At 37.1% G+C, this 27,956-nt stretch overlaps 1 protein-coding gene across 1 annotated transcript in view; it reads right to left on the reverse strand.

Moving 5' to 3' along the window:
• Positions 1-1,736: 1,736 nt before the first annotated feature.
• The window catches only part of ap1m3 (adaptor related protein complex 1 subunit mu 3), a 31,416-nt gene continuing 5,196 nt past the window's right edge, over positions 1,737-27,956 (reverse strand). Inside the window, exons 2-12 of the mRNA XM_044129935.1 lie at positions 25,412-25,568; positions 24,747-24,814; positions 24,174-24,304; positions 15,977-16,124; positions 15,134-15,260; positions 10,719-10,920; positions 8,808-8,817; positions 8,130-8,288; positions 6,729-6,854; positions 5,328-5,403; positions 1,737-3,172 (exon numbers count right to left, since the gene is read on the reverse strand). Coding sequence (XP_043985870.1) covers positions 3,150-3,172; positions 5,328-5,403; positions 6,729-6,854; positions 8,130-8,288; positions 8,808-8,817; positions 10,719-10,920; positions 15,134-15,260; positions 15,977-16,124; positions 24,174-24,304; positions 24,747-24,814; positions 25,412-25,568 — 1,227 coding nt within the window. The 3' untranslated portion in view covers positions 1,737-3,149. The remainder of the gene's footprint in view (positions 3,173-5,327; positions 5,404-6,728; positions 6,855-8,129; positions 8,289-8,807; positions 8,818-10,718; positions 10,921-15,133; positions 15,261-15,976; positions 16,125-24,173; positions 24,305-24,746; positions 24,815-25,411; positions 25,569-27,956) is intronic.

The following is a 27,956-nucleotide window of genomic DNA, read 5'->3' on the forward strand; positions in this document are numbered from 1 at the left end:
TGATCTAAATGAAAATCAGCACTTTCTTCTTTGATTTCCAAGTTTGACTTGATTCACTTCCTGCTAAAGAGCCCCCTGGTGGCCGAAGAAAAATCCCCAGAAAAGCCGCACCGGGCTATAAGCTGCATGGTTCAAAGCGTGGGAAAAAAGTAGCGGCTTATAGTCTGAAAAATATGGTACTCAAACAAAATATTCAGAAAATTATGACATTGTTAGCCTAAAGTTTTGGTCAGTTGCATAGTTTTTGCTTTAAAATCTACTTCTATATGAACTTGGATGGAATTTTGGGGGAACACACACTTGTGTTAGTAAGACTCAATAACTCAATGCACTTAAGGATAGAAAGTAAGCTATAAAGCCCAAGAAGGTCCCAGCAGACCCGACTGATAAAACGGTAGTAAAGTATAGACCCTGACAAGAGCAAAAGAGAATTTAAAAAGCTTCTGGCAATCCCTGGAGCTCAGTGGCCTCAATAATTGTTAATTGGAAAAAGTGTAGAGGCACCTGCATTCATCGGAGATTCAAATGTATGGCTCAACTGAGCAACCAACCAGAAAAGGACTTAAAGCAAGAAGAAAAAGTCTGTCTGTTCTGATTAGTCACAACCAGCAGACAACAGAGCTCCAAGGACAACACACACAAATCCAACATTGACCCTGTTTCTTGCATTTCTGTGGCATTAATGGCTCAGACAAAGAAATAAAACCCTCTAAGATATTTATGGACAAGCTGATAGCAAACTGATAGTGGGTGAAACAAAAATTACAAAGTCACACTCAAGGCCTTTTCAAACTGGTTGTGATGACATGGTGTACCTATAAAACTGCCACTGCAGTAGCTAACTCACTCAGGTTGGAGTCCGCCAGCCCCACATCGGTGTGTGATTACACAGGAGCACAAGCTGACAGACAATAGCATCATTAGTAAGAGGGTGTGCGTTGCCTGCACACCCTCCCACACCACATAAACAAACCACTACCTGTGACTGCATTTCAGAGGCCTCTGTGTTGTTAGCATGATTCAGATGCACAATGACAGATTTGGTCTTTTTAGGTGCTTTTACAGTTTCCGAATGCATAAATAACCACTGTCCAAAATGTTTAAATGTTATCTAAAGCAAAATCCGTGGAAAGGAGAGCTGGTTGAAGACTTTTGCACATTACTGTTGGACTGACAAATGCCCAGCACTTCTCCTAAACATCCCTAAAGTGCAGCATGGCGGTGCTACAGCATGTCTAGGACACACATATTTTTCAGGGCTGACAGGGATGAATGCACACATATACTGAGAGGCACTTAAAGAAAATAATCATCTGGCTGTTTTTGAGTGGCCCATCTCTTCAGTTTGACAAAGCTCAAAATGCTCTGCTAGACGGAAAGAAATAAACTGCCAAATCCAGGTGTGCAAATCTGCTCAGAATAGAAAACATAAATCTGCAGCTGATGGCTAAACAGCGTTCAACAGCGTGATGAATGGTGAAGACGTCTAAGAAAATATGCTATCACTGTCTGAATTAGAATTAAATAATGTAGTTTTAAAGAACAATCTTTTACTAATGGACAAAAGGTGTAACTTAAATACATTGAGTCCTAAATGGTTCAGTGGAAGATCATCTCTGCAGAGAAAGGAGAATTTAATGAGTCAATTTCTAACAATGGTACGTAGGGAATTTTATGACATTATTTACAAAGTAGGACTTGGTCTGGTAAAAAGCAAGGAAGTAAACTTTCAAGACTGGTTACAAAAAATGTTTTATTTCCAAATATATCCCTTTTTTCCTATGGACAAGCAGTTGATAAATAAATCAGACAATATCACACACTTAAAAAAAAAGGCCCACTTATGTTTGTTCTGATCCAGTATGAAGGATTGATTGCAATAGAGGCCCGTAAAAATATTCTAAAACCAACTGTTTAAAGCAGCGTAGCTGAAGTATCGTGATGCAAAATCTATAAACGAGAGTGAGTTTTAAGTATCACAAACGGGTCCAAAAAACTGTAAAAGCCAGATGTCAAAAGCCAGCGAAAGAAAATAGTACAGTACTAAGAGTTACAAGTTTACAAAGTCAAAACTTTGTGAAGTAAAAAAAAAAAAAAAGCTTTTCAACCTCAGCCCTTCCCATCACACGGTTAAGACTTCTTAACCCATCTGTTCTTTGATGCTTGAATCCAAACTGGATAAAATAATGCTGTATAAACAAGAGATAAGATCAAGACTTTTTTCTCATACTTCTTCCTGGAGAGTTTCAAAGCTGTAAAGCAGATTTCAACAACAGGGACAAGGTTATAACCTCAGTCAGTGGGTTTTATCTTACAGTCAATGCCTCTGACAATATTGTGCCTTATTAATCATTGACCTGGTTGCTGGTGTTGGTTTCAGTGCACTGAGGATTATGTTCACAGTGCCTGTGGTGATGGCAGACATTTTCAGGGCCCTGAACTTCTATTGCAGTGCAGGCAGAATATATATCAGAGATAAAACTGTATCACAGTGATGTTTCAAAGTGATCGAAATATTAATGACAAAAAATATGGGGAATGGGAACTTTGACAGTTTAATGAGCTGACTGATATAAAGCCGTGGTTACGATCCTGCATAAAGCAACAAGGTAATGTTTTCCACTGAAGAAGAGAAATTGGAAGCACATGGCACATTTTAAATTTATCATATCACAAATCTCCATTATCTATGTCCCTCTTAGAAATAAAAACCTGCTTTAGCTCAGAGCTGCTATATTGCTCCATGTAATCAGTTATTTTACGTTATACATACGAAACATCACATCATGAGTAACACTTAAAATGTCAAGTTCTTACTAAAATTGTGTGCTAAATTAACAGAAATATGACATTAAATGTGGAGCATCAGAAGTCGGAACCAAAGTTGTTAATTTATTATTCATGTAATAAAAATGTTTCACTAGAGTCCTGGAAAACCCTTCGATGAAATGTAGGTCAGAGGTGATGAAACACTTCTTCCATCTTTGAAGATTGTAAATGCAGAAGACATGACTTCCAGTTACCATGTCCTTCTGCTCTTGTCCTCAGCTGTCGTCTCCTGACTCCAAGCTGGAGAAATGGAGACAGAGGAGACGGAGACAGGCAGAAGGAGGAACTACCCATTCGTCTAGCAGCAGCAGCTGTGCCCTTTAGTTCGTCCGGAGCTGGTAATCTGCCAAGAAATGTAACAGCGGAGCATTAACGCCGTTCCTGCATCGCCCCAAAAAGTGCCATCAGAAGTGTTGTCAAAGTAGGTGCATTCCAATAAATCATATTTTAAATATTTGATGAAGTTTAAATGAAGTGAAGTGAAGGTTGTTTCCTAAATAAAATCTAAATATCACATTAAGTCACATTTATTGTGAAAGATAAGTTCATCTAAACCTCTAGTAAATCATTTTTCAGCATCAGAATTGCAGTAAGAAAAATCCATCTGTTGGAGTCGAACATGGAGAAATATGAACAAGATCCACTTTTGTTTTAAGAAGCAAATAAATGATGGACAATTCTATGGAAGCAATGTTTAATTGCCATTATTTACCTCCTCACTTTGGAATATACAGCATCCTCCAAATCAGTGAAAACCCAGTGTATGTATAGTACATATAATGCATATGTAAGAAGCCAAAAACGCCTCAATTTCTTAAAATCATAGCACAATTTCACACAAAATTTTGTCAGAACAAAAATGAAAAAACTTAGAACATCTAGAAGTCTGATTATGGCTGACCAAATATCTAAATGTATCATCATACCATGCAATTTTGGTTAGAAAACAACCTAAATAAATTTTAAAAATAACTATTCTGTTAGAGATTTTTATTATATTAATTCTAAATTGCTTTTCTGTAAAGGGTATTTTTTGTAAATTGTAAAATGTTAAAGTTTATCTCAGTAATGCTGCTAACAGAAACACTAAAATCATAGAGTACATTGTTATTTTTATATATACGGTGTTTGTCTGTGTTTCATAGTTCCATCTGACCATTTATAGGTCCTATATGTGATGCAAGAAGAAGCTTCAGACTGTACATATTAGAAAAAGCATCAACATGTTTTATACCTGTAATTGCTTCATACTACTTTACTGCTGTAAAGTATGATGGATGTGTGTTCAGTCATTAATAAGTCAGTACCTTCAGTCTACAGTATCAGGGCATTATTTAATCAGCATGAAAGTAGTGGTGAGTGAAATTAGATCTTGTCCTTCTCTCCCCCGGTGCTGTCGAAGCAACAGTGAGTAAGGCGATAGCGTTCCCTTCAGTCACCATATTTCTCATCACTCTTCTTACTTCCATCTTTACTCATGGCCGCCCTCCTGCCCTTCCTCTTTCTCCTTTGGCTCCTTGCTGATGTAGCAGCAGGAAGAGTGAGGGGCAGTGGCATTTGCAGAGTGCCACCCTGGGAGCCCTTTGGCACTCTTTGGCATCATTCAACCTCTTCAGTTCCTGACAAAGCCAGGTAATGAATATGACAGATGCAATAAAGATGACTTTTGTCCCTGTGGATAGCAGGTTTGGCACTTAAGGATTTCTGGCAGTGGGCCAGCATGGGGATTTGGTCTTCATCTCCATATCATTTCTGTTTGTGCCCTTCATGAACCCAGTGGGGTGGTACAGAGGATTATACTGAAGAGTATTACTTTAATGTGACTCTAATCCTATCATATGAATTGCTTTGTAATATTCTCAAAAACCCAATGTGTTTAGAGGAAAGGTTTTACTACATGTTAAAGGAAGAGTATAGCAGTATGAGCAGATTATCAGACTTTCTAGATCTTGTCCTTAGTGGCACCCAAGGACAAGGGTGGCACCGAACAGAATAATATCTGCTTGATTTAATTTTTGATCAGACATAAACATAAGTGAACCATTTGATTTCGATCACATTTCTTGCACAATTCCATCACATTACATTTCTCTTTTCACCTCAGCCCCATATTTTTCCAATCAATCAAACTTTATTTATTGAGGACATGTTGTGAATGTTATGAATTGCAGATATAGGCAGATGGATGGGCAAATGTATGAACAGACAAAAAAGTAAAGGGATGGATAAACAAATGCGTAAATCGATGGTCAAACAAATGGCCATCGATTGAATAAATTTAATATTCAAGCATTGCCTGGGGTCTGAATCACTGCTCACTAGGTTTTAACTTTCTTTTTGTGAACTTTTTTTTATTTGAAGAAAAAACTCTTTGCTTAAAGAATTCCCTTCGAAAAACCCCTCACTTTATCTTATCCAATGCATGTTTACTCATGAATCCAGGTGAAAGGGTTGTGTATGTATTTCATTGTTAGCTGTAACAGTATTTATTCTCTCACCTCCACTTTGTGTGATGTAGCGCACCCACGGCAACGCCTGGTAGCCACTCTTCTCTATGATCTTCAGGTAGCGCACCTGAATAAATATACATATTATTTATAGATATTTCACTCATTTACACATAAGCGGACATACAGTCTGTAAGATATTCATTTTGAAGCTTGTGATTCAGCCATTAACTTCACATAATGTCTGCAGCAGCGTGTTTCTAGCTGATGTGAACAAATTTGTGCATCGTTAAATCCAATAACTATCACTTTTATGATGCACTGAAGTGTTTACAGAGTGTGCACAATTATTAGGCACGTTAATTTTATTACCGAATAAAGACAGCACTCTCAGCCAGTCTAAAATTGTTCATTAACATCAGACCTGAATATTTACAGTGAGATTCTGGATTCTTCAGAAGAATATCTATGTATCAACAATTATTTGGTAGCTATTAATGTGCAGAATTATTATGTAGATAAATGGATTTTTTTTTCATCTTATTAGTTTGTTAAAGTGAGAATAGTAAATTATACTGTTTACATTTATGTAAAAAAAAAAAATAAATAAAAATCAGTGTCCTGGACAGCTACTATTTCCCCCTCAGCAACAGAAACTCCAATGGAGTCTCAGTTTCTTGATCTGTTGACCATCAACTATTTATGTAGCAGCAACCACAGCCTCCCATACACTGTTCAAAGTGGTTGACTGTTTTCCTCCATGAATCTCCTGTTTCAGAGAAACCCACAAGTTCTTAATAGTACCGTTATTGATCCAGCCACGGCCCCTTTCATTTGATCCGTCAAGAGTCACTTATATCTCACTGGTGCAAAAAACTTTGACAACTGCATCTTCAAATATTTTGGATATTGTTATTTCATGTTTGGTGTAGACCAGAAATTAGCCTTCTTCCCCTTGGTCATATCACTAAGCATTGAACATCTTGTAGTTTTAGTAGGTTGCAGTTCTGAAATATAAGCTGTGGAGCAGAATAGGTCACATGTTTGGCAGATAAGTTGTGTCATTTATTTTATACAATACATTTCTCATAGTTCTGTTGACTATTTGTAACAAATAGTTACTTAGTTAGTTATAGTTTTCCTCCCCAAAATCTTGGAAGTCTGAATAGTGCAACCTCAGTTAAATCAATTTTAGAGCCTTTTTTACCTGAGGAACAGAAGCTGCTTACTAATTATGTACATCCTGATACCGGTGTTGATGTACTGAGGCCACACAAATAAATCCAGATATTCAAGTGATGCTCACTTTTTCTAATGATTGTTGACACAGTGTATTTTTCTAGTGTTTAGTGTGATATGAACTAACCAAAAAAAGACCAAGTAGATGCAAACATTTTACTTCACCCATAAAGTCTTGTTCAAGATAAGAAACTTGTTCCTGAGGAGCTCTACCTGAATCCCAGAGACTGTGAAATAAGGGATCTCAAAATCAACTGTGATTGGTCTCTTTGCTTCCAACTCGCCGCTCTCTACACTGGGCAGCCCAAAGTGGGCCCGCATCACATACTCCTTCCCGCCCTGAAACAGAAACAAAGACAAGGCAACACATTGGTTACCGACATTCAGATGATACAGAGTCTTGTAAACTTCAGATATTTTACACAAGGAAAAAAAAAAACTGCATTTATGGTAAGTCAAGACAACTTCCTCAGTCATAACAAGGTGAATCATTTTATAGAACTTTTGGCAAATAATGCTCCACAAGAGACACATAAAAACTGTTAATCATTCTTCAGAACATTATCACAACACTGACTTTATCACGCTGTACTTTGGTTTTATTGCCTGGACATCAATTATTGTCAGTTCTGACTTTAAAACCTTTCAAATGACATACGTTTCTTTGGACGTTTAATATTCATCCCATGTAGAGAGGAAATAATGACTTCAAATCTGGCAGGAAAATTGTGCAGTCATGCAGTCCCCCAACTGTCACAGCAGGGTGATTAATAGTTAGATAATAAGATTGCAGATTTTTATAACCTTGTGTTTTTACACAAAATAAAGAAAAACACAATTTAAAGATATTTCTAAATATCTTTAAATTATTGATAAAAATTACATTTAAATTGTAGATGCATACATTTCTAGTAGATTCTTTTAGGTAAAATGGTATTTTTAGAGCAGGTTTATACAGGGTTGTAACATTTAGACTGATGCTGCTTGCAAGTGAATGTAGCTGATGAATTCAACCAGCCACTGCTTTGTTTGTTTCCTCAAACTCCTTCATTAATTTCTTGTTAACTGAGGCTGTCTGGGAGAATATGCAATTTTACAGCGTTCAAAGGTGAATAATAGCATGGACGTTACACATGAGCTGGATAACAAAACCACATCGGTAATTCCTAGCCCTTCCTGACAGGCTGAAGGTTTAATAAATTACAGAGAAGATATCACAAGTTGACAGATAAAAGGAGTCTCAACTGAAATAATGGGCATTAAGTTCTTTTATTTTAAGTTTTTTTAAGAAATTAATTTAAACAGGCTTTAAAGCAAAATATACCAGTAAAATGCAGATTACCAGTAAAACAGAGAGGAAGAAGATAAAATGCATGTGAAGAGAACAGGCAATGCATCCTGTGTATCTAAACACAACAGCTTCACTTTGTCACAAGCCTAAATAGTGTGTAAATAGAATTGTCTTCAGTATTTTAAAAATATAAAGGAAGATAATGGCACAACAAAAGAAAAAAGCAGACTTTGCACCACCTGCAGTGAACATTGTGTAAATACATCTTGTTATGTTTACATGTGTATTTAAGTGACTTAGGAAAATAAGTATTTGACACTAACAGGGAAGGATTTGATGTTCCACTGCACTGCGCTCTTCTCAGGCACCCACTTGGCGCTGCCGGTGCTGGTCTTGAACTTGGGTGAGTCAGCGTCACTGGGCACCGGCACCATAATGGACACATTGTTGGCAGTGGAGCGACTTTTAAATTGACTACGGGCCTATAGAGGGTGACAGAGGACAGAGTTCAAAGGTCATCCAAGAGATTTTGAATGAATTACATCCTAAAGATTGTACAGTGTAAGTGGCCTTCAAGGCATCAAACAGATGGTGAATGGAAATCCATTTAGTCTCAAACATACTAGAAAGAAATTAAATGAAGGAGAAGGTGATTATTATTTTTATTTATTTTATTAAGGAATAAATAAAATTTTCCACCTTTTTGTAAATTAGTGGAAAATTTACAAAAATTTTCCACTAAATTAATTTTTTATTTATTTTGTAAATTAAAAAAAATATGCAAAAATGTCATGAGTTACTGTTTTACAGTCCAAGCCTTATTGAACCATTTCTCAGTGGCAATTACGGCTACAAGTCTTTTGGAAACTTTCTCATCTTTACAATGTAGCCTACAGAAATTAATTATTTTCTGCAAAGTAGCTCCAGCTCAGACTGATTGAGAGTTTTTGCCCAGCAATTCAAGTCTCGCCACAGATTTTAACTTGCATTTGTGTCAGGACTTTGACTAGGCTGTTGTCCTGCTGCTCCAGTCTCAAATTGTTTTCAGCCTCCAACAAGTTTACTCCATTCATCTTTTCATCTTTTTGTTTGGCTTGCCGATTTGCTGTACTTATTATTTTTATTTTATTTATTTGTTTCAAGGATAACCCCTTAACATGTATCACCTCATTTCCAAGGGGCTCCTTATACTTTTTGCATTATTCATGATTGGACAGTCTTCTGTAAGACATTTAAAGCTTGGGATATTGTTATTCAAGCTAAACATAATTGCTTTAAAATATTATCCCTAAAACCTGTCAGGTGCCGTTTGCTTACTAATATTCTGAATATCAGACCAAAGGGATCTAAATAAACCCATGATCCACAGTAAAAATAGAAAAATAATGTTGGGATATTTTTTCAATGATACATTGTTGCACTTCTTTGTGTTAATCTCACATAAAATCCTGAAAAAAATACATTGTGGTGAAGCACTGCTTATTTTTGTCACTTGTGCTTACCTTCAAAATGAATAAATTAAAAGCAGTAAACATTTCAGTCAGGATTATAGCACAGGAGACCTTTTAGCAAATGTCTGACAGAGCACAACAAATCCAGGTGAGCAAGGTCACAAGAGCAGGAGTGCATTGCACTGAAAACATCACATTAGTAACAGAGTGGACAAGAGAGGAAACATGCTGTGCTTGTAAAATGGAATAAATTAAAAGCAGTAAACATTTCAGTCAGGATTATAGCACAGGAGACCTTTTAGCAAATGTCTGACAGAGCACAACAAATCCAGGTCAATACACACCGGCTTTTTATTATTGCTATGTTTCTAATGATGCTCACATAATGCAGGTCAATGATATTAAACAGCAGCTAAATAAAATAAATGAAAAAAAGCAGAAGTAGAGGAAGGGACCAAACCTTATCAATGATCCAATAAAAGATTGCGAAAAGAACTGAATAAATAAAAGGGTTAAAAAAAATATGCTTGCTGCATTTTGTTTGAACAGGGAAGAAGGTTCTGTTCTTTTACAGAAATAAATGTGTGTGAAATCTACTTCTCCCTGACGACTTTGAGCTACTGCAGTCTGAAGCCTGCAGTTTTCCCCTTTAAGTTTCATTTAAACTATCCTAGTATAGCATATAATTATAAATGTTATGAAAGCTGTTCATGGTTTCTTGTGCATTTTACACCAGCGATTCATCATTCATTTAATGATGCTCACATAATGGAGGCGCCTATTGTGCATATTAAACAGCAGCTAAATAAAATAAATGAAAAATACAATGGAGCAGGGACCAAACCTTATCAATGATCCAATAAAAGATTGCGAAAAGAACTGAATAAATAAAAGGGTTAAAAAAAAATATGCTTGCTGCATTTCGTTTGAACAGGGAAGAAGGTTCTGTTCTTTTACAGAAATGAATGTGAAATCTACTTCTCCCTGACGACTTTGAGCTACTGCAGTCTGAAGCCTGCAGTTTTCCCCTTTAAGTTTCATTTAAAAAGTTTCATGATAAAAAGATACAACAGTTGAGAGCGCTCATATTCCAAAAGATTTTCATAAAACGATAAAAAAAACACACCCCTTTATTCTTATTTAGGTGATAGCTTTTTGACTTGTCTTTGTAAATTGCGTAAGCTTTTAGAAATTGTCTAACATACTGTGCTGAAACATCAGTCACACAAAAATAACATGATTTATATAAGAAAATCTTAAAAACCAAAACAACAGAAAACTTGTTTAAAAAGTGGTTAAGATTTGCACACTTTGTCTTGTTATTGCCACTACAAACATAAGCAGAAGTAGAGGAAGGAAAATATTTTCTGGATAAACACAGATGTGGCTGTGATGCAGGTATCCGAGGCTCGGCACTGAATGAGGTGAATAATTCATGTGTTCTTGGCTCTGGTAAACTGCAGGTGGTTGTTGGTATGTGCGCTCTTTATGAGGACAGATTTGTTTGTGGGTCCACTCACTGTTGTGTTGAGGCGGTACGACATGAGCTCGCTCTCGCCATCAGGGGGGATGAAAGAGATGGTCCGGTCGTTCTCAAAGCGCGACAGACGGACGCACTGATGAAACTTCACGTCTTCCAGCTCCACTGTCTTGCTCTTCTCTCCTGCCACAACACACACAAACAAAAAGATTTAACGCAGTCCTAGGGGAGTGAATCAAGGTCAAGGTAATGACCAACCAACATGCACTCCACCTAACATGCACGGTAAGAGTATTATTCTTCCATATCTATCTGCCCCTCCCCCATTTCCTTCCCGACTATACAAATAGTTTGCAGCCCTAAAAATGGAGACATCTTGCCCTTGATACCTTCTGCTATCATTCCCTCAGCCCCACTGAAAAATATAGTTATTTCCACAATATAAAATTTCAACCTCAATTTTTAAAACTTAAAGTATCTTCAAGGTACGTTGTTAAGGTATGTTGATCGTTACTTACTGCTATTGATCATGTCTTTTGATAGTATTCTACAGTCCACAGCAGGGACAACGTACACTAAAATATAACAAAATTCTAGGTTTTGAAATATCTCTCTCACACACCCATCTGACTGGTCAGAAAACAAATTCAACAAAAAAATCTCCCAATTTCAATAACACTGTTTAATGTATAAAAAATAAGACAATCTTTCATTCAGTAACACAGATCAATAAGTCACTGAGCCATTTGGAATAATAAATATTCAAAAATAAAATTTTAAATTTCCTTGCTATGTTTTCTGGCATTTAGCAAATATTAATAATTTTAGTAAATCCAACAAACCTAAGCCACGCAAAGTTCAGAGAGAGAGAAAGAAAATGTTATTAGCTGTATGAAAATATTTGTTAAAATGTAAATAACATTTTCCAAATTCAGATTTTGTATCAAATGTTAGATTGTACATTATTACAAAATCTCTGCAAATAGAATACCAATCACTTTCAAGGTCTTTATACATAAATCAAACACATTCCACTTAAAAAAAACACCTAATTGAGGATTTCCAACATGACTTCTAGCACCTGCATACACCCTGTAAATAAATTTAAGCAAAGACAATTGTTTGTAGCTTATTAATCATTTGCATTACCTTCCCATATTATAAGTTTTAAAATGTTTAAAACTTTGTGGCAAAACTTTGATGTGATTCAACTAAAAAATTTCCACTAAATATTCTTCCTACAGGCAGTGGAAAAGTGTGAGTCTGTAAAATGTAACACTCAACCTCTTGAAAGTCTGTATCTGTAGTGTGAAGCTGAAAGCCTAGCGCTCCCATCCACTGTGGTTAATAGAGGCTGCTGAGTTGTGGAAAAAGGCTGTAATGACTGTGGGTCTGTGGGCCCTTGGCTAAATCCTCCCATTGAACAGTCAGCCAAAACCTGCCTTACCTGCTCTGAATGCAACTCTGGACCAGCACTTAGGGCTGTCTGAGAGAAAGCGTATGAGCATGTGTGCATATTTTCGTATGCAGCTACCTTCTTCATTGTCCTCTTGAGTCGGCGTACGTGCAAAGGTTTATGCATCGCCTGTCTCAGCAGATGTGAGAAAATTGCCTGTTTCTCTATTGATTTGGGTTTGTGTGGGTGTTCGCGTGCTTGCATGTGTGTGACATTCCCTGAAGTCGGGACTGGATGAGGTCAGGTCTAAACTGACTACAGCTCTTTTAGTTAGGAAATGAAGGGGAGCCCTTTGAAAATGCTTCTGTCCTTGTTTTTTTGTTTTTTGTTTTTTTTAAGTAAGCAACACACAGACCATACCTTCCATACATCATCAGCACAAGAGAGAAAGGAAAGGTCATATGGAACGCTCTTCATTGCTTGTCATTGCTCATATGTTAGGGGCCAGAGAACAAGATAAATGTGTGTTTTTGTTTCAGCGGGGGATCGGCGAAGCAGCCAAGTCCCTTGTGGTCCACCTTAAGGCCACGCACACCTGTTTCCATGCTCTTAGTGCACAGAAGTAGACAGTTGGAACATAATCGGGTCTGCCTTTCACAGGAAACCTGTTTGCATTGACATTTGGTCGATCTTCCATCCATCTTGCATTTGTCTGGGCTGTGGAAGTGACTGTTTTCACAACAAGAATGTGAATTTTCTTCTGTAGATCTTGTTCTTATTGATTGTGAACAATGTGTTTTCACTTTTCATTTTTAAAATTATTTAAAAATTATTTTAAAATGTCATCTAGGCATAGCTTTAAATTCCGACTCGGGGAAAGACACCCGGCAAAGGTTGCCAGGCCGGGAATTGAACCTGCTACAGCGGCATCGAGGACTAAGGGCTCCATATGTGGCTTGTGCTTAACCCCTGCCACTCACTTTTTACCGAGTGAATTTAAGCTACGTTTGGAACCGTATAAATACCCAAATATCTGATTTTTGACTTATTATGCTGTTTCAGTAGTACATTTCAACCAGGTCTTTGCTGGAAAAATGAATTAAAGAATTAGACTTAATTAATATATGACTTAAACAATGAATGTTGCAGTGAAATAGAACATTGTCAATTAAAAAAAATATATTTTCTTATCCAAGTTCTGTGTTGTAGCATTTCTGGGCTTTGGCCAGTAGAGGGCAGCAATAAATGATTTATACACTCACTCCCATGTCTAACAAGTCTGAATGCAAAACACTACAGATGATTTAAAGAGAATATTTAGAAATGACACACACACACATACATATATATATATATATATATATAGGAATTGTATTTCTTTGTGTAACTTTATACAATGAAAAACAAAAACATGTCTGAGTGCAAACGATAAGTGAGACTGATGTTTCTATTAATATTCCCGGAGAGTCTGCATGGATATCTCCCAGAGTGTTTGATCATCATTCCTGATCAGCATTTCTAAGGCGATATGTTATTTGCTACATTGCAACATGCAGCGGGGGGTGGAGGGAGCGGTGGATGTTGTGAACTGCAGACATTCCAGAGAGACGTCAGATAGCCACAAACCCTCACCTTTCATCTGCAGGGCTGCCGCCCGAGGTGAGGATTAACTCTGTGGCAAAGAGGTTAGACAGAGATGGAGCCTTCCCTCCTCGGTGAGAAGCAGAAGGGCGTGCTGAAGAAATGTAGGCTACGGAGGGGAGGAAGAGGAGGATGCTGAGGGAATTGGGAAGGAAAGATGTAGCTGTGGGAAACAATGAAGGTAGAAATTTCTTGGCAGAGACGAGGGGGGTAGATGGAAAAGAAAAGCAAAGCCTGGGAGTACGACAGAAAAAGGAGGCTGGGAGTGAAGGTGGGTTCAAGGTGAGTGCGAGTTGGTTTCTGTCATTATTAACTTGCATATATTTTGCATTCCAAATTACACCTACAAAGCAATTATGTAAGCAATTACATATTTTAATTTGTAAATTCCTTCCTGTCACTAACACAACCTGCCAGTGTTTATTCACTTATGAATTTTTAAATGTCGAGAAGCAGTATTAAAAAGGATGTGTAACTTTATAGAATTCTTGCTTAGTACGCCATATCAATCTTTCATAAAGAAATTATAAAAATGATAATTTGATATGATGATAATTCATAACTAACTTCTAAAAATGATATAACACTAAATGGGAGACATTTATTTTAGTAATACGTGATTTAAAGAAAAAAAAAACTACATTCTACATTCAGTCTTAATATTTGGTTAAAGAGAAGAGCTACAGCTAGTCACGTAAATAAAACTCAAAATGCTATAAAGATATAAGAATCAGGTGTGGTTACAAAATATTAAGCCTAACAGATCAGCTTGTTTCAATGGTACACAGAAGGTTTTTTTTTTTGGGTTTTTTTTGGTTTGTTTGAAAGGGTTCCAAACTGAAAATGATCTTCTGGGCCAAATTCTGACGGACTCCTGAATACAGACTAAAAATAGGTTCTTAATGGTATTCAAAACAGAAAAACTTCCTTACCATCCTGTCAATGTGAAAAAAATGTAAATAAATGAAGAAAATGTTTATCATCAAAGTGTCCGTGGATCATTCGAGAAATGGCTTTAGAGAAATGTTTTGATCCCCTTATTTGCTCATGACTGTTTTCAGTAATTTGTTTCTTCATGTCTATTCTGAATGTTTTTCTTGGAGAGAAATGGTTTTCTTGCTACTGTTTGACACCTGGCTAGACTCCAGAAGCGTTGCTCACTGTACATGAACCTTCACACAATCCATCACTACACAACTATTTCAAAGCACAAAACTGCTTCCACTGCCAAAGCACATGAAGTTCCTACTTTCATTTTGACACCTCATATTAAAATGAGGTGCCATTTTGTTTTAGGCCACTACTGTTAAAAATATTTTTAGAGACACAACGGACTCTGAGCACTTAACCGATACTTACTGCCGGTGAGCTCAAACAACACTTTGTCATTGAGTCCCAGTCTGAGTTCAGGCATTCCGGAAAGGACGACTTTTAGCTTGATGCTGCCCACTATTTCACTGCGCAGGACACTGCCATTGGCGTTCACCTAGAAACAGCACAAAAAAAACAATTTACATCAATAAATGTTACTTTTATCCCCACAGTATGCACATTTTATTAATTTTTTGAGGACATAAATGGTGTGCAAAATTAAACATTTTGTAGGCAAAAGGTTAAAAAAAGAATTAATAAGGAAAAAGATTTAGATGTTAGATCATAATAATCTATTTTTATGTTGCCATGTAATTCCTACTCATATAGGAGACAATATCAAAGATACTTCATTAGTTTTATCTCAACTAGTACAAAACTGCCGTTGTTTCTGCAATACATGAAATACGGCATTTCACTGTAGTTGAGATTATCCAAGTTTTGAAAAGACAACATGTACATGTATGTACATCTGATCCATTTCTTTGGAGGTTGTTGTAAGTCATGAAGTAAATAAAATAGCCCTCTATAGCCTCTGCTGTGCATCCCAACTCCAGATTTTAGACTGTTCTAAAGGCAGCAGAAAAAAAAAACTGTGGGAAAAAAATGAAATATGTAATTCAAAACCTGCTTTTATTTTATTACAGTTACTGTTAAGCATTAGTTTTTGGTCCTACGGCTACTGTCTATTACCAAAGGTAATTTAAAATAATCAAAAAATAGCTTAAATTTACACTGTTTGAAAGCATAAAATATGTAAATAAATATTTATACCAAAAGTAGAGACGTTTTCATAGTAAGGATTTCTATCAAAGTAAGAAATGGTCTCACCAGAAGATTTACAGACTCTATAACATCCATGAAGACTTCATTCTTCCTGTACTTGATGCCCTCTGACCGCCATGACACAGCATTGGTGACAGTGGCAGGTGGTCGAGGTGCCCCAACCTCCAGCTTATGCCCCTGCTGGGTAATGTACCTGACAGAGACAAAAAAACAGAGAAAAGATATTAAAAGAGCTCCTGCTGTGGCCAATGTCACTCAGTAATCCTGCAGAGCCAGACTCAAAGAAAATTTATCACAGCAAAAAATAATGCTGAAAGTCCTCATTAAGGGGGTTTATGCAGAATAAGATATTATATCTTCTGAGAACAAAGACAAATGATTCAGTCATGAATTATTATTTATTAAAGACTTTAATCTCCAGAAGAAAAAAAATATTAACAAACTGGTGAGCTTAAATGGGAGGCACTCTGTCTCGTAAGGAATGTTTTTCTAGGTGATAATAAATGAGCTACGTTGGAGCAAACAAATTAAAGGAGATTTGTATTTATTTAGTAGGAACTCTATTCATGCTCGTAATTGGAAAAGAAAGATTTACATAAATCCATTTTAATGGTACGCATGTGTTTGTTTGACTATCAACTATTGCCAAAGTAAAAGAGCTGAACTAAAGATGTGTCATGAGTACTAAGGCATAAAGACATGCTTGAACACCTTGTATATGAAGACATGTACAGATTAAATCCTCAAATATAATAAACAAAAGGAAAACCTCATTTGCCACATCTTTAAAGGTAAGTCAATTAGCTGTAACTCAACAGACTGGTGTCAAATGATCAGGGGATTGATACAACTCGATCTGGCACCGACTGATTCTGCTTGCGTCACCAGAAGGTCTTGTTCAAATTTTCACTCACGCTAACTGTCAGTTTTATTAGCATATTTTGCCAACAGGGGTTTCCTTGTTGCCAAGCACAACTATCAGCATATCTGGGTTTCTGATGTGAAACTAAAAACTCAGTTAAGCTGGGTTTCATGTTATTACCAGATTCACATTGCAACTTCAGAGAGAAATGTTTAGCCACCAGCGTTGGCCTGTAGTTCCCCATTTTGTTTTGCTTCTCACTCATCGGTTGATTGAGTTCCTGAAATATTCGAACCTGGAGTTTTTTTAGGCAGTAGGCTAATTGTTGTATCATATTTTACATTACTCCTGTTTCAGTTTCAAAAGCACAAATAAGGAAGTCCCTCAAAACCCCAGTTTTCTCTGTACTCTATTCACCATGTAAAGACACCATCATAAGGGCTAAGTTTAACAGGTATAAAGACATGTTTAATCAGAAAAAAATCACAGAATATTTCTCAGTTTTACCTCTGGGACAAAAAATGTCTTATATGCAAAACAACTGCACAAGGGATTACATCATCCCAAAGTGAACTAATTTGTTTTAGAGGTCCTCTGTTACTCCAGAGACAAATAATGACATGTCATGAGAATAAAAAAGCAGCTGCAGTTAGATAAACAACATGTGACCAGACCTGTTGTAACAGTAACACCTGCGCACCACTGTATACTTCTTACTGGCCTCATTTCCTCTGCAGAGCAGAGTTTATCATTTTCTATTTCTGGAATATGATGCACTGCTAGGTGAGGGTCAAACACATTAAACTGTGAGATATATTTATAAGCCTGTGAAACTTCTGATTATCCCACAGAGTGCAGTAAGAAATGTCTTCAAGTTTTCCACACAAAATGTTTCACATAAAAATATCAGACAAAGGTAAATTGTGTAAATGCAGATCAAGCAGGTGTGTCGTGAGATGGGGGAGACCTATACAAACCAATCTGATCCTATGTGAAAAAAGACAGTTACCTGATAAACTTAATAACTACCTGTTTGTTGCATCTATGTCCAGAATTTGATTAGACCATTCAAACCCCCCTCTTTGTTGTTTTGAGTTATTCGGAAATGGACTCGCAGGTGTGCTTCACCAAGTCTGCATAAGCTTACGGACAGTAACTAATGCACAACCATTTCCTTTCTGCATTTTCTGGTTTGAGAGCAAAGTTAATTGCTCCATCAATTACAACAAGTTGCCAAGGTCTTAAAGCAGTAAACCAGCCCAAGACCATCATACAGTAACCATTATGGCTGTGGGTATGATATTCTTTCTCTGAAAGGTTTGTTTTATGACAGGTGCAATGGGAGGCCAAATTTCCAAAAGGTGTGACCCACTCATCGGTCAACAGAATATTTTCCGGAGTTTTGACAATCAAAAGGTTTTTTGGCAATTATCCGACAGGCCTTTATGATTGTTATTGTTAGCAGCGGTTGTTGGTTCACAAGTCTCCCATAGAGGCTATTGTTGCCCAGACTCTTACTTCACTGTTGAACTGTAAGCACTACATTTAACCATGATAAGCAAGGCATGCAATGCTTAAGATGTTCTGGCTTCTTTTGACCTCAAAAATTAGTCATAAATTAGCAATTTCAGTAATTACGCTCGGCAGGCAGCTCCTGGGGAGGAACTCCACTGCTGAATGTTTTCTCCACTTGTGGATCATGGCTGAAGTCCCAAAGCATTAGTACCAGAACATTAAGGACTCAATTTGACTCCTGATGCAATTTCAATGCTCTAATGATGTCAAATTAAACACACCGTGGTAGCATGCAACTCAAAAAGAAATGAGCAAGAAAGAGTAAACACTGGAAGAAAACAAGCCAAAAATGCACCACATGGGCCAAAATTCCCATGTGGTGCATTTTTGGCAATTATAGCATTTGGCAAAAATGCTATAATTGACGTGAACATTGTTTTTAAATCCAACACTTTATTGGATAGTGCCCTTTTTTATTTATTTATGTAAGTGGTATGTCTGTAAAATAACTACTCCCTTAAGAAACACCTGTTTAGTTTTATCTGTTATTTCTGGTGTTGTCTGGTCTGAGATAAATCAGTCAAAATTTGACACAAGGGCTGCACAAATGAAAGTATCACCTTTTAGCATCTCTGCAGACTCTACTCATCCTGGTCGCAAACTTTTTAAGCTGTTACTTTCTGGTCAGGGCTACAGAATGCTATTTTCAATGCCCAGCCGTCACAGACAGTTTCTTTGATGAATATTTTGACCAGAATATTTAGCTACTCATCTTTGAAGCCAAAAAACATATATACATTTGCACAATGCTACACCAATCATGGTCTTTTTTTCTTCATAAATAAATGACTACAAATGCATCTACATATCATTCCTTTATTCTTATTTCATTTCCCCTTTAATATATGTATGTCATTTCTGTAGAGTGTAAGTAGGCGCCTGAAAACAGAAGTTACTTTCCGCATTTGTGCCCACAATCTTGACCAATAAAGCTGATGATGTTTCGATTGCTGTGCTTTAATTTAAATGCTCTGCTAAAATACATGAATAATATTTAAGTGTACAAAAAACCAAATGGAAAAGAAATTAACTACTTAAAAGAAGGTGCCTGAGTAATAAATTGCTGTATTTACATTTAGTGACACTTTATACAAACAGCATGTCTTTACTGAAGCATGAAAGACCGTTCTATAAAACAAACGGTACTTCAGTTGCTCATTAGAACCATTCTGAACTGGTGCTGCTGACCTGCACTTGAACTTACATAGAGTACTTGGCTAATATTCACAAAAGGATTTGATTCAGATGTTGTGCAGCCTCATGCTTTGATCTCCTTTAAATAAACTCCGTTAATTTCAAACTCCAAGACAGAAAGTGATCCAAAATGGCAGCTGCTGCAGCAGTCTTCTATCCTCTCCTCTCTCTGTGATCAGTCATAAGGCACGCACTACAAAGCAAGATTAGTAGCTTAGAGAGGTATCTCCAAGTTCAACTCTGGGTTTTTAGTGTCACAAAACTCTGACTGGTTCACTTATTTCTGAGATAAATCACCATGGTAACTTTTGCTGGATACTGAATCTGTTTCAGGAGCAGATCAGGTAAAAAAAGAGAAAAAAAAGAAAAAAATTCCAGTAAGATCAACTCTTCCTGAGCAACATTTTATATGTGTATGTTACCTACACATGTAAAGTAATCAGTTGGAGATCCCACATTAAGAAACAATTACATGTGGGCATTGTAGATATAATTTACAAAGTTTTATTTTTCAATTTCACCTTTCCTCTGTTGACTGAAATGTTTTTCTTGTGACTTCTCTTGAGAATCAAATTATAACTTTTTCTTCATACTTACCAGTTAACATCTAAATAAGGTGTTAAAGCAAATTCATAGGGAGCAAGCTTGTTCTTGATTACTTCAAAAGGTTTAAATTCAATAGAGCTTTACTGGTGTTTTGCATATTCAGCAGATACAAAGCTAATTTTTATGCATAAATCCTCTCTTTGGCAACCTTTATCCCTTCAACTCAGGGGTGCCCAAAGTCGGTCCTCGAGGGCCGGCATGCTGCATGTTTTAGTTCTCTCCCAGGTAGCACCAACAGTCTTTTCAGCATGTCAATGTTCATCTTAGGTCTTCTAATGAGCCATCATTTGATCCAGGTGCGTTAAACCAGGGAGAGAACTAAAACATGCAGGATGCCGGCCCTCATGGACCGTCTTTGGGCACCCCTGCTTTAGCTGCTTTTAAGTCTTAAAGGAAGCACACATCTACTTTCATTATGAATTGATCAACATTAAGATTTTTTTTATTTTTATTTGGATGTACTTAGAGTTAGTACAGGTTTGAGGAAAAGCTCTTTATGAGTTTCATTAATGTAGTTTCAGGACTTATAGCTCTTTTTTGATTTCCACTGAGGTCTGAAGGAAACATCTGTTTGGCTGTGCCTTTCGTCTACACAATGCTGCTCAGAACAGTGAGAGAAAAACAAAACAATAAAGCTGCAGCCGGACAGACTGAACAATGAGCAGCAACTCGTTGAGGCATGTGGAGCCAAATTCAAAAGCAAATTTTTATGATTGTTCTTTGCCGTCTTTTAAACTACAGACATAATAAAATTATCAACTGCAGCTGCTCTAAATCGACAAACCATTTTATCATGCTACCAGTGTCATGAACTATGAAGACAAATTCTGTTGATTAAGGAAGAAATACAAATGGTAAGTGAAAGGCCTTGTTTTCACTTCAAATGAGCAGTTCTGTTTAAATGCCAACAGTAAAAATGATAAAAAACAAACAAGTTTAGGATTGATTGACAGATTAAGGCAGGAGATTTTCCCTTGTTTTCTGTCCCAATTTCTCACATTTCAGGGTCTTGAAATGCCTGCTGAAATGAGCGAAAGTCTGATAGAGATGAAAGACTTTGACATATGAGAGTTTGGGTCGATGTTGAATTGTTTTGATGTTTTTCTATTTTGCCCTGATTCTCCTCGGAAATGCTAATGAAGGGATCTTGAAGCGCGTCTGGCACTAAGCTGACAGATTAGCATAACAATAGGAGAAACACACAAACAATGCCACAGTTTTACTATATTAACGCAGATATTTGACCTTTCAAGGTAAAATAGGCATAAAATACAGAAATAAAACAAAATTTCTTACATGCAGTGTCTCATAAAAGCATCAATACCCCTTGACTTAGAGAACATTAAAACCAACAAGCAAAGCAGACATTAGGGTCTGTCTGTGTTCTGCTTTAATGAGAAGCTTAAAGCAGATGTTTTGAAACAACCCAAATTTTGAAAACAACCTAAGTTTTGCCAAAAATTATTTAAAAAAAATTGGCACACATATCCACCTTCCACAACATGGCCACTTAAACTGATTGGCCTGCAAGTTTTCTAACAAGACAAGATCTTCTGGCAAATCTGCTACATATGCAGGTATAAGTTTTGCAAGTACAAGTTTCACAATCTGTTAATATGTTATTTATGCAAGAATCACAATAACATTTACTTAAAGAAAGTTTTAAGATGTTCTGTTTCTAGTTTGTCACAAGCCAAGCAGGAGACACAGCAAGCGTGAAGGAAGATGACAACAAGACTAAAACTGAACTTTTTGGCCTACATGAAGGCTACAGTGTGAGGTAGGAAAGTAATGCTGCACATCAACCTGAGCATGACAACTTCACTATGAAATATGGTGACAGCATCAGAAAGCTGGTCAGAGTTGATAGGATAATGGACTGAACTAAATACAAGCCAGTCCAAAAAAGAAACATCTTAAAGGATGCACAAAAAAACAAAAATAAACTTGTGATTGGTGCAAAGGTTCACCTTCCAGTAGTGAAGTGGAATATGTGGCAAGACTTGGAGAGAGAGGGGTGTTAAAATGCTATTTGTCCAATCTGACTGAGTTTAAGCTATTTTGCAAAGAAGACTGGACAAAGCTGAGACATTTCTCTTAAAATTCACTGCAGAACTAATTCCAGAAAAAGAAGTCTAGCAAGTATGGACTCAGTGAGGTAGAAATTAAATGTATACTAGATTGGTCAGATTGTATTTGTAAAAATATGAAATTATGTACAATGGTGTTTTTGCCCATAAATTGAATCTTATAACTAATAAAAAATGTGAAAATAATTTCAGTATGACTACTTTACAAGCCACTCTAGATTCATGGGTATATTTTTATGGATGAGCAACTTATTCTTTTTTCCCTGACCCACACAATAACTCTTCCCAAGTATGCAGTGTAATATTGTAAGCGTTCTTATTGCTGCTGGGTCATTAAAAGGTTAAAGAACTGAAGTAACTCCCAGAGACAGACACAATCAAAGTGTGTGTGTGTGTGTGTGTGTGTGTGTGTGTGTGTGCGTGGGTGTGTGTGCGTGTGTGTGTGTGTGTCTACTGTCTGCAGGGATGAGAGCGTGTTTGTCTCCATGGAGGGTAGGGGAGCTGAGCTCTTCTGTCTGAGTGTGTTCAGCTGAAGGTGCCATTGTGTGTAAGTGCCAATTGGAGACGAGTGATTATCAGCATCATTCAGTCAACACACACAGTATACAAGAGACTTAACCTCAAGCTATATGCAAAACTAATTACACATTAGCAGCTAAGTTATACAATTGTACGCTTTAATGAAAATCAAAGAGGATAATGTGCGAACTGAGGTAATGTCAGAGAGTTGCTGCATGTTACAGAACATAAGTTGGGTCTTATCCTGGAGACAAATACCTTTCTGAGAACGGAGTAGAAAAAGACTAAGCAACCCTGTCTAATACCAAAAGCACAGCAACAAATTGTAAGCATTTCTCACCTTCCTCACTGGTTAAGTTCTGCGTTTTATTATGACCACAGTTTAGGCCAATGGCTCTCAAAGCCTACTCATTAGGTACACTAATTCCCTCTCTGCTGCTTCCTGACATTATACCACAAAGTAGTTATCTCTTTATCCCTGATGAAAAATACAAGTGTCACTTGAACATGTGTGATTGGATCGGAAATTAGAACAAAGTGTTGCAGTTACTGCTTTTACGGGCTTAAAAAAATATAACCTTATTCACTTATCAGCCCCATGTTTAAATTAAAGCAAATCATTTCTGTGGAAACATTTGTTAGATATAATTGCCCAATCCTTGTTATAAAGACTGGTAATTATGTTACCCTTCCCTTTTGTGTCCTGCTGTGAATTGCAGTTGGGTTATTCTGAAAGTTTGGTTCCAGGATGTATTGGTGTGTTATCTTATGCAAAAACTGAAACACCAAACCAGAAAACCACTCCAATTTTCACAAAAACCATATTGGTTAAGAAAATTGTAATCACCAAACCACTTTGAATGCCAACTTAAACAGGGAGAAAGAAGAGCCAAAGCGGCAACACAAGCATTGGCAGTTCAACCCTACATGAAGCCATCTGAGTTTGGGTAAAAAAAAAAAAATAACAAAAAAAATCCATCACCCTTTGTTCCCTGCAATTGTGACTTATGCTAAAGGATAAGCAACCGGTAGGGAAGTCCTACAGCTAAATTGTATAACTGACAGCAGGTCTAAAAATAACATCTGTTTTCAGTTGAATTGTAGAGAGGATCTGTCATATTAAAGGTGAAAATAATTAATCGTAGTGGCTTTTTGACATCTGTAAGCAAATAAGCATAGTAAATATAATGCCAAGTTAGTGATCTCAAAGGTTGACTACTGAAGGCGTCAGCGAAAGCCCAGTGGACTGATTTTGTGGGGAAGCCCATCAATGAAAGGCTTAGAATCACTCCAAACACAATCCAAAGTGGCTTTGGCCTGTCGTTATATTTAAAATGTCACCTCGGTTAATCCAAAGACTTTAGTGGAGTCACAGGTTGTGCATCACTTTTCTTACTCTTGTAGGATCTTGCTCTCAGTTGTCTGGGGGAATCCAAAGTCCATCACCTCATCCATCAGTTCGTATACTGTCACAAAGTTGTCACGAATACTTTCCTCTTCCAGCTCTTTAAAATACTCCTTAAATACCTGCAAAAAGAAAAACGAGTTGGAGGTTTTTTTTACATCAGCTCAGATAGAAAAAACATGGTGTGTCAGGTTGTCATGCTGTGTAGGAGCAGATTTTCCCTACAACAAGGTAGCAAATTACCCCTATTGCATAACTGAATTTACAAGAACAAGCTGTAACAATTATAAAAAAGTATAGATAATGAGAGAGTAATAATAGGGAGAACTTTGGGGCAGGGAAATGGAGAAGACAAATGTAAAGACAAAGATGACACACTTAAAACAAAACATACATCCACAATGCATTGTGAGTTGTATGCACAGATACGGAGGCAGAATATGGAGCTGGCTGCCAAAGGGGGAGGAGCCTCCAAGTCCCGAAAGGCCACCCCCAACCCAGCAGATGACACAGCACTAAAGGGATTTCACTGGTATTAAAGAAAAGTTAAAGAGTATGACTCACCTGAACTATCCTATAAAGAAAGGAGTACACCAGAGCAGCGTTGGCATTCTTCTTTGTCATGGCTACCACTAATGAAGAAACTGTTAAGAAAAAAACACTTTTCATCCAAAAGGTGCACCCAAATTAATTATTTTCAATTATCCTTTGCAGAACAGAAGTTAAAAATTGCACATGCAACATTATATAAAGTTACACAAACGTATCTGATTCAAAAGCAATTAAGAACATAACCCAGGGTTGAAGAACAGCTAGGATGTAAGTCAACGCATTGGGGAATAGCAGCTACTCCCAACTGCATTATGATGCTGAATAAATAATGTTCTAGGAAGACTGACTGTATAATCTCACAGTAGAAAAGGGGAGGATATTCTGCACAGTAAATCACACATTGCTCACTCTGATTCATGATATGCAAAGGCAGACAGTGAGAAGTTCAGGAGCTGCTGGCTACACAAACCTGGAGCACAGGGCCTCCTGCGGTTCTGTTCTGGGAAGATAAAATTTACCCGCATCATAAATAGAAATGACTGACAGGGAGCAGCTGACACTTTGAGGTGGGACTGTCAGTCTTCATGAGAAACTACACCCATTGGTGAATTGAGACATCCACAGCGAAGACACCTTTTACACAAAACATCACATGGTAATAAACTCGCTTTGGATACAGTAAAGGTTGCTGTGTTTGATCCAGAGGAAATGTGAGGAGCCATGGCTGACCAGCGGTGTCATCTCAGCATCTTCCTCCCTCTTCATCAATATGGGCATGAAGTGGTCAATTTCATTCATGTCCATGTTTCCCATGTAATTACGGCAAATCAAAACCTAGACGGATAACACAAGAGAAGCGAGGGAGAGGAAATATTATGCAGCAACCATTCAGTCATTAAAGATTCATAGTTTTGGCTGAGATACCAAACCTGCACTCTAGTCTAAAGATGCTTCAGAAACCTTTGGCTGACAGTTGAAAGAAAAGAAAAAAAAACCTCACCCTCTCTCAGTTTCTCTCGCAACAAAATGTGCAAACAGTGTTTCGTGCCTGAACGTTTTCCTTGAAGCTTTAATGGACTGATGGATATCTCAGCATGAATGATGAATGGCTTCCTTAAAAGAAGAATCAGAGTAGATCCCAGCAAAGTTCACAAGATGATTGGGGTCAAAATTCAAAGAAACCATGCTGGGTAAATTTCTAAGGGAAAATACAAGGTAAAAGTTCAGGCATGCAACATCTCAGTATACCGAAGGTGTGTGGATGTTGGGTCTTTTCCCTCAACATCAACAATTAAAAAACAGAAAACCCCAACAACATCCGCATACCTTTAAGTCAGCGGTGTCAAACTCATTTTGGTTTTGAGCCAAATCAAGATCGTGAATGCTCCTAAAGGGCCGGTTGTGCCAGAATGTATCAATAAAACCTGATCACAAACTGTTAAAATATCAATGAATTCTTAAAATGAAATATTATTGAACATATTTTCAGTCCCTCCAGGATTTTGTGATTTTTTTTTTGCAAGAAAAACCAAAGTGTTTGTGGTACTAATTTGGAAATATTTGTGATATTTACACAACTTTTTATTACTCGCTGCATAGATCATGGACTATAACCTGACATCAGTTGGGGCTGAGGCAGCTATTTAGTACAAGTAAGAAAGTTTGCCGAATTTGTTTGAATCTGCAATAAACTCCCAATTATTAGCGCAAAAAAGTGCAGGGATTTTTTTTTTGAGTGAATTTCCACGATAATTCTCAAGAAACTGGAGGGACTGATTGATATAATTTGGCAGGAAACAAATAAAAACTTCATTGATTTGATTGGTAACACAATATTTAAGCACACTTAGTGTTTAGTCTAGAATCTAGAGGGTCACTTAAAAAGCTATGGTGGGCCATATTTGGCCCACAGGCCTCGAGTTTGACACAAGTGCTTTAAGTTATTTACTTAATAAAAATCTAAGCAAAAGCTGTTGGAGCCGTTTCCGTGCCTGAGCTCCAACAGACAGGATTCAAAGGAAAATCTTGATATGAAAAGAATACAGAGTCTTGGCATGCACAGCATGCATCAGAAGTTTAAATTAAAAAGTATATTTACCAAAGAAATGACATCTCAATGACTAAATTTCAGCACGGATGGATTTTCAGCAGCTCTACAAGTAGTATCCTGGTTTAAACAAATTAAGTTTAAGATTAAGATTGATTTGTTACGCTGCAGTATGAGCACAAAGACAACCAGCCATTGTTCTTATTAGGAAAACATGTTTTTTTTGCCCATGCTACATTGTTTGAAAACCACAGTTGACTTGCTCAAGGCAGCAGACAGCATTCTGGCTAAAAGGTCAGAAATCCTTTCTAATTAGATAATATCAGCTTTTTAAGTGTTATGGTACTTTAAGAGCAAAATGGTACAATAACATGAGGAATAAGAACTTAAAACATCTACTTGGTTTAGCAGGCGCTTCCCATTTTTGTCAGTATATGTATCAAATAAAATGACCGATAAATTGTTATTATATTTAACCAGTTACACTGTGAAAATCTCATACAGGTCCATGTTTAAAGGAGATAAGGCAAGATAGTTTGAAAATATATGTATAGCAAAACCATACTAATAACAAGAATGCATATTTTAAGGTATCTTGTTAGAACATTAGTAACAATATAATTATCAGTGGTACATAATCAGTACCAAATGAACTGAATTAAAATTTGGGGTTACACAGATGAGGTCATATTTAATTAGTAGTATGAACGACTACGCAAAACAACATAAACAGCAAAATCTGAGTATCAAAATTAAAACTGAGTATCAAGACCTGTTGTGTGGACGTAGCCTGAGAAAATAACTTTCCAGATAAATGTTTCCTAACTCTGGCCCCCAGGGCACACCGCCCTGGAAGTTTTAGGTGTTTCCCTGCATCAGCACACCTGATTTCAATTGATAGTTGATTAATGGGCTTTTCCTAAACTGCAGTCCTTAGAATCAAGTGTGTTAAAGCAGGGAAGCATCTAAAACATGCAGGGCTGTGTGCCTCCAGGGCCAGGGTTGGGAAACACTGTTGTGGACCATGGAAGGAGATTAAGAAATAAAAATCCCTCTGTTTTGGGGGTCTGTATCTTTCCTTCACATACATGGACACGCCGACATGCACAAAGACAGGCACACAACTCTCCTCTGTCTTTAATAGAAACTTTGTTGTGGAGAGGTCACACAAGGCC

This window comes from Gambusia affinis, linkage group LG10 (assembly GCF_019740435.1).
Source record: "Gambusia affinis linkage group LG10, SWU_Gaff_1.0, whole genome shotgun sequence".
NCBI classification, from domain to species: Eukaryota; Metazoa; Chordata; class Actinopteri; order Cyprinodontiformes; family Poeciliidae; genus Gambusia; species Gambusia affinis.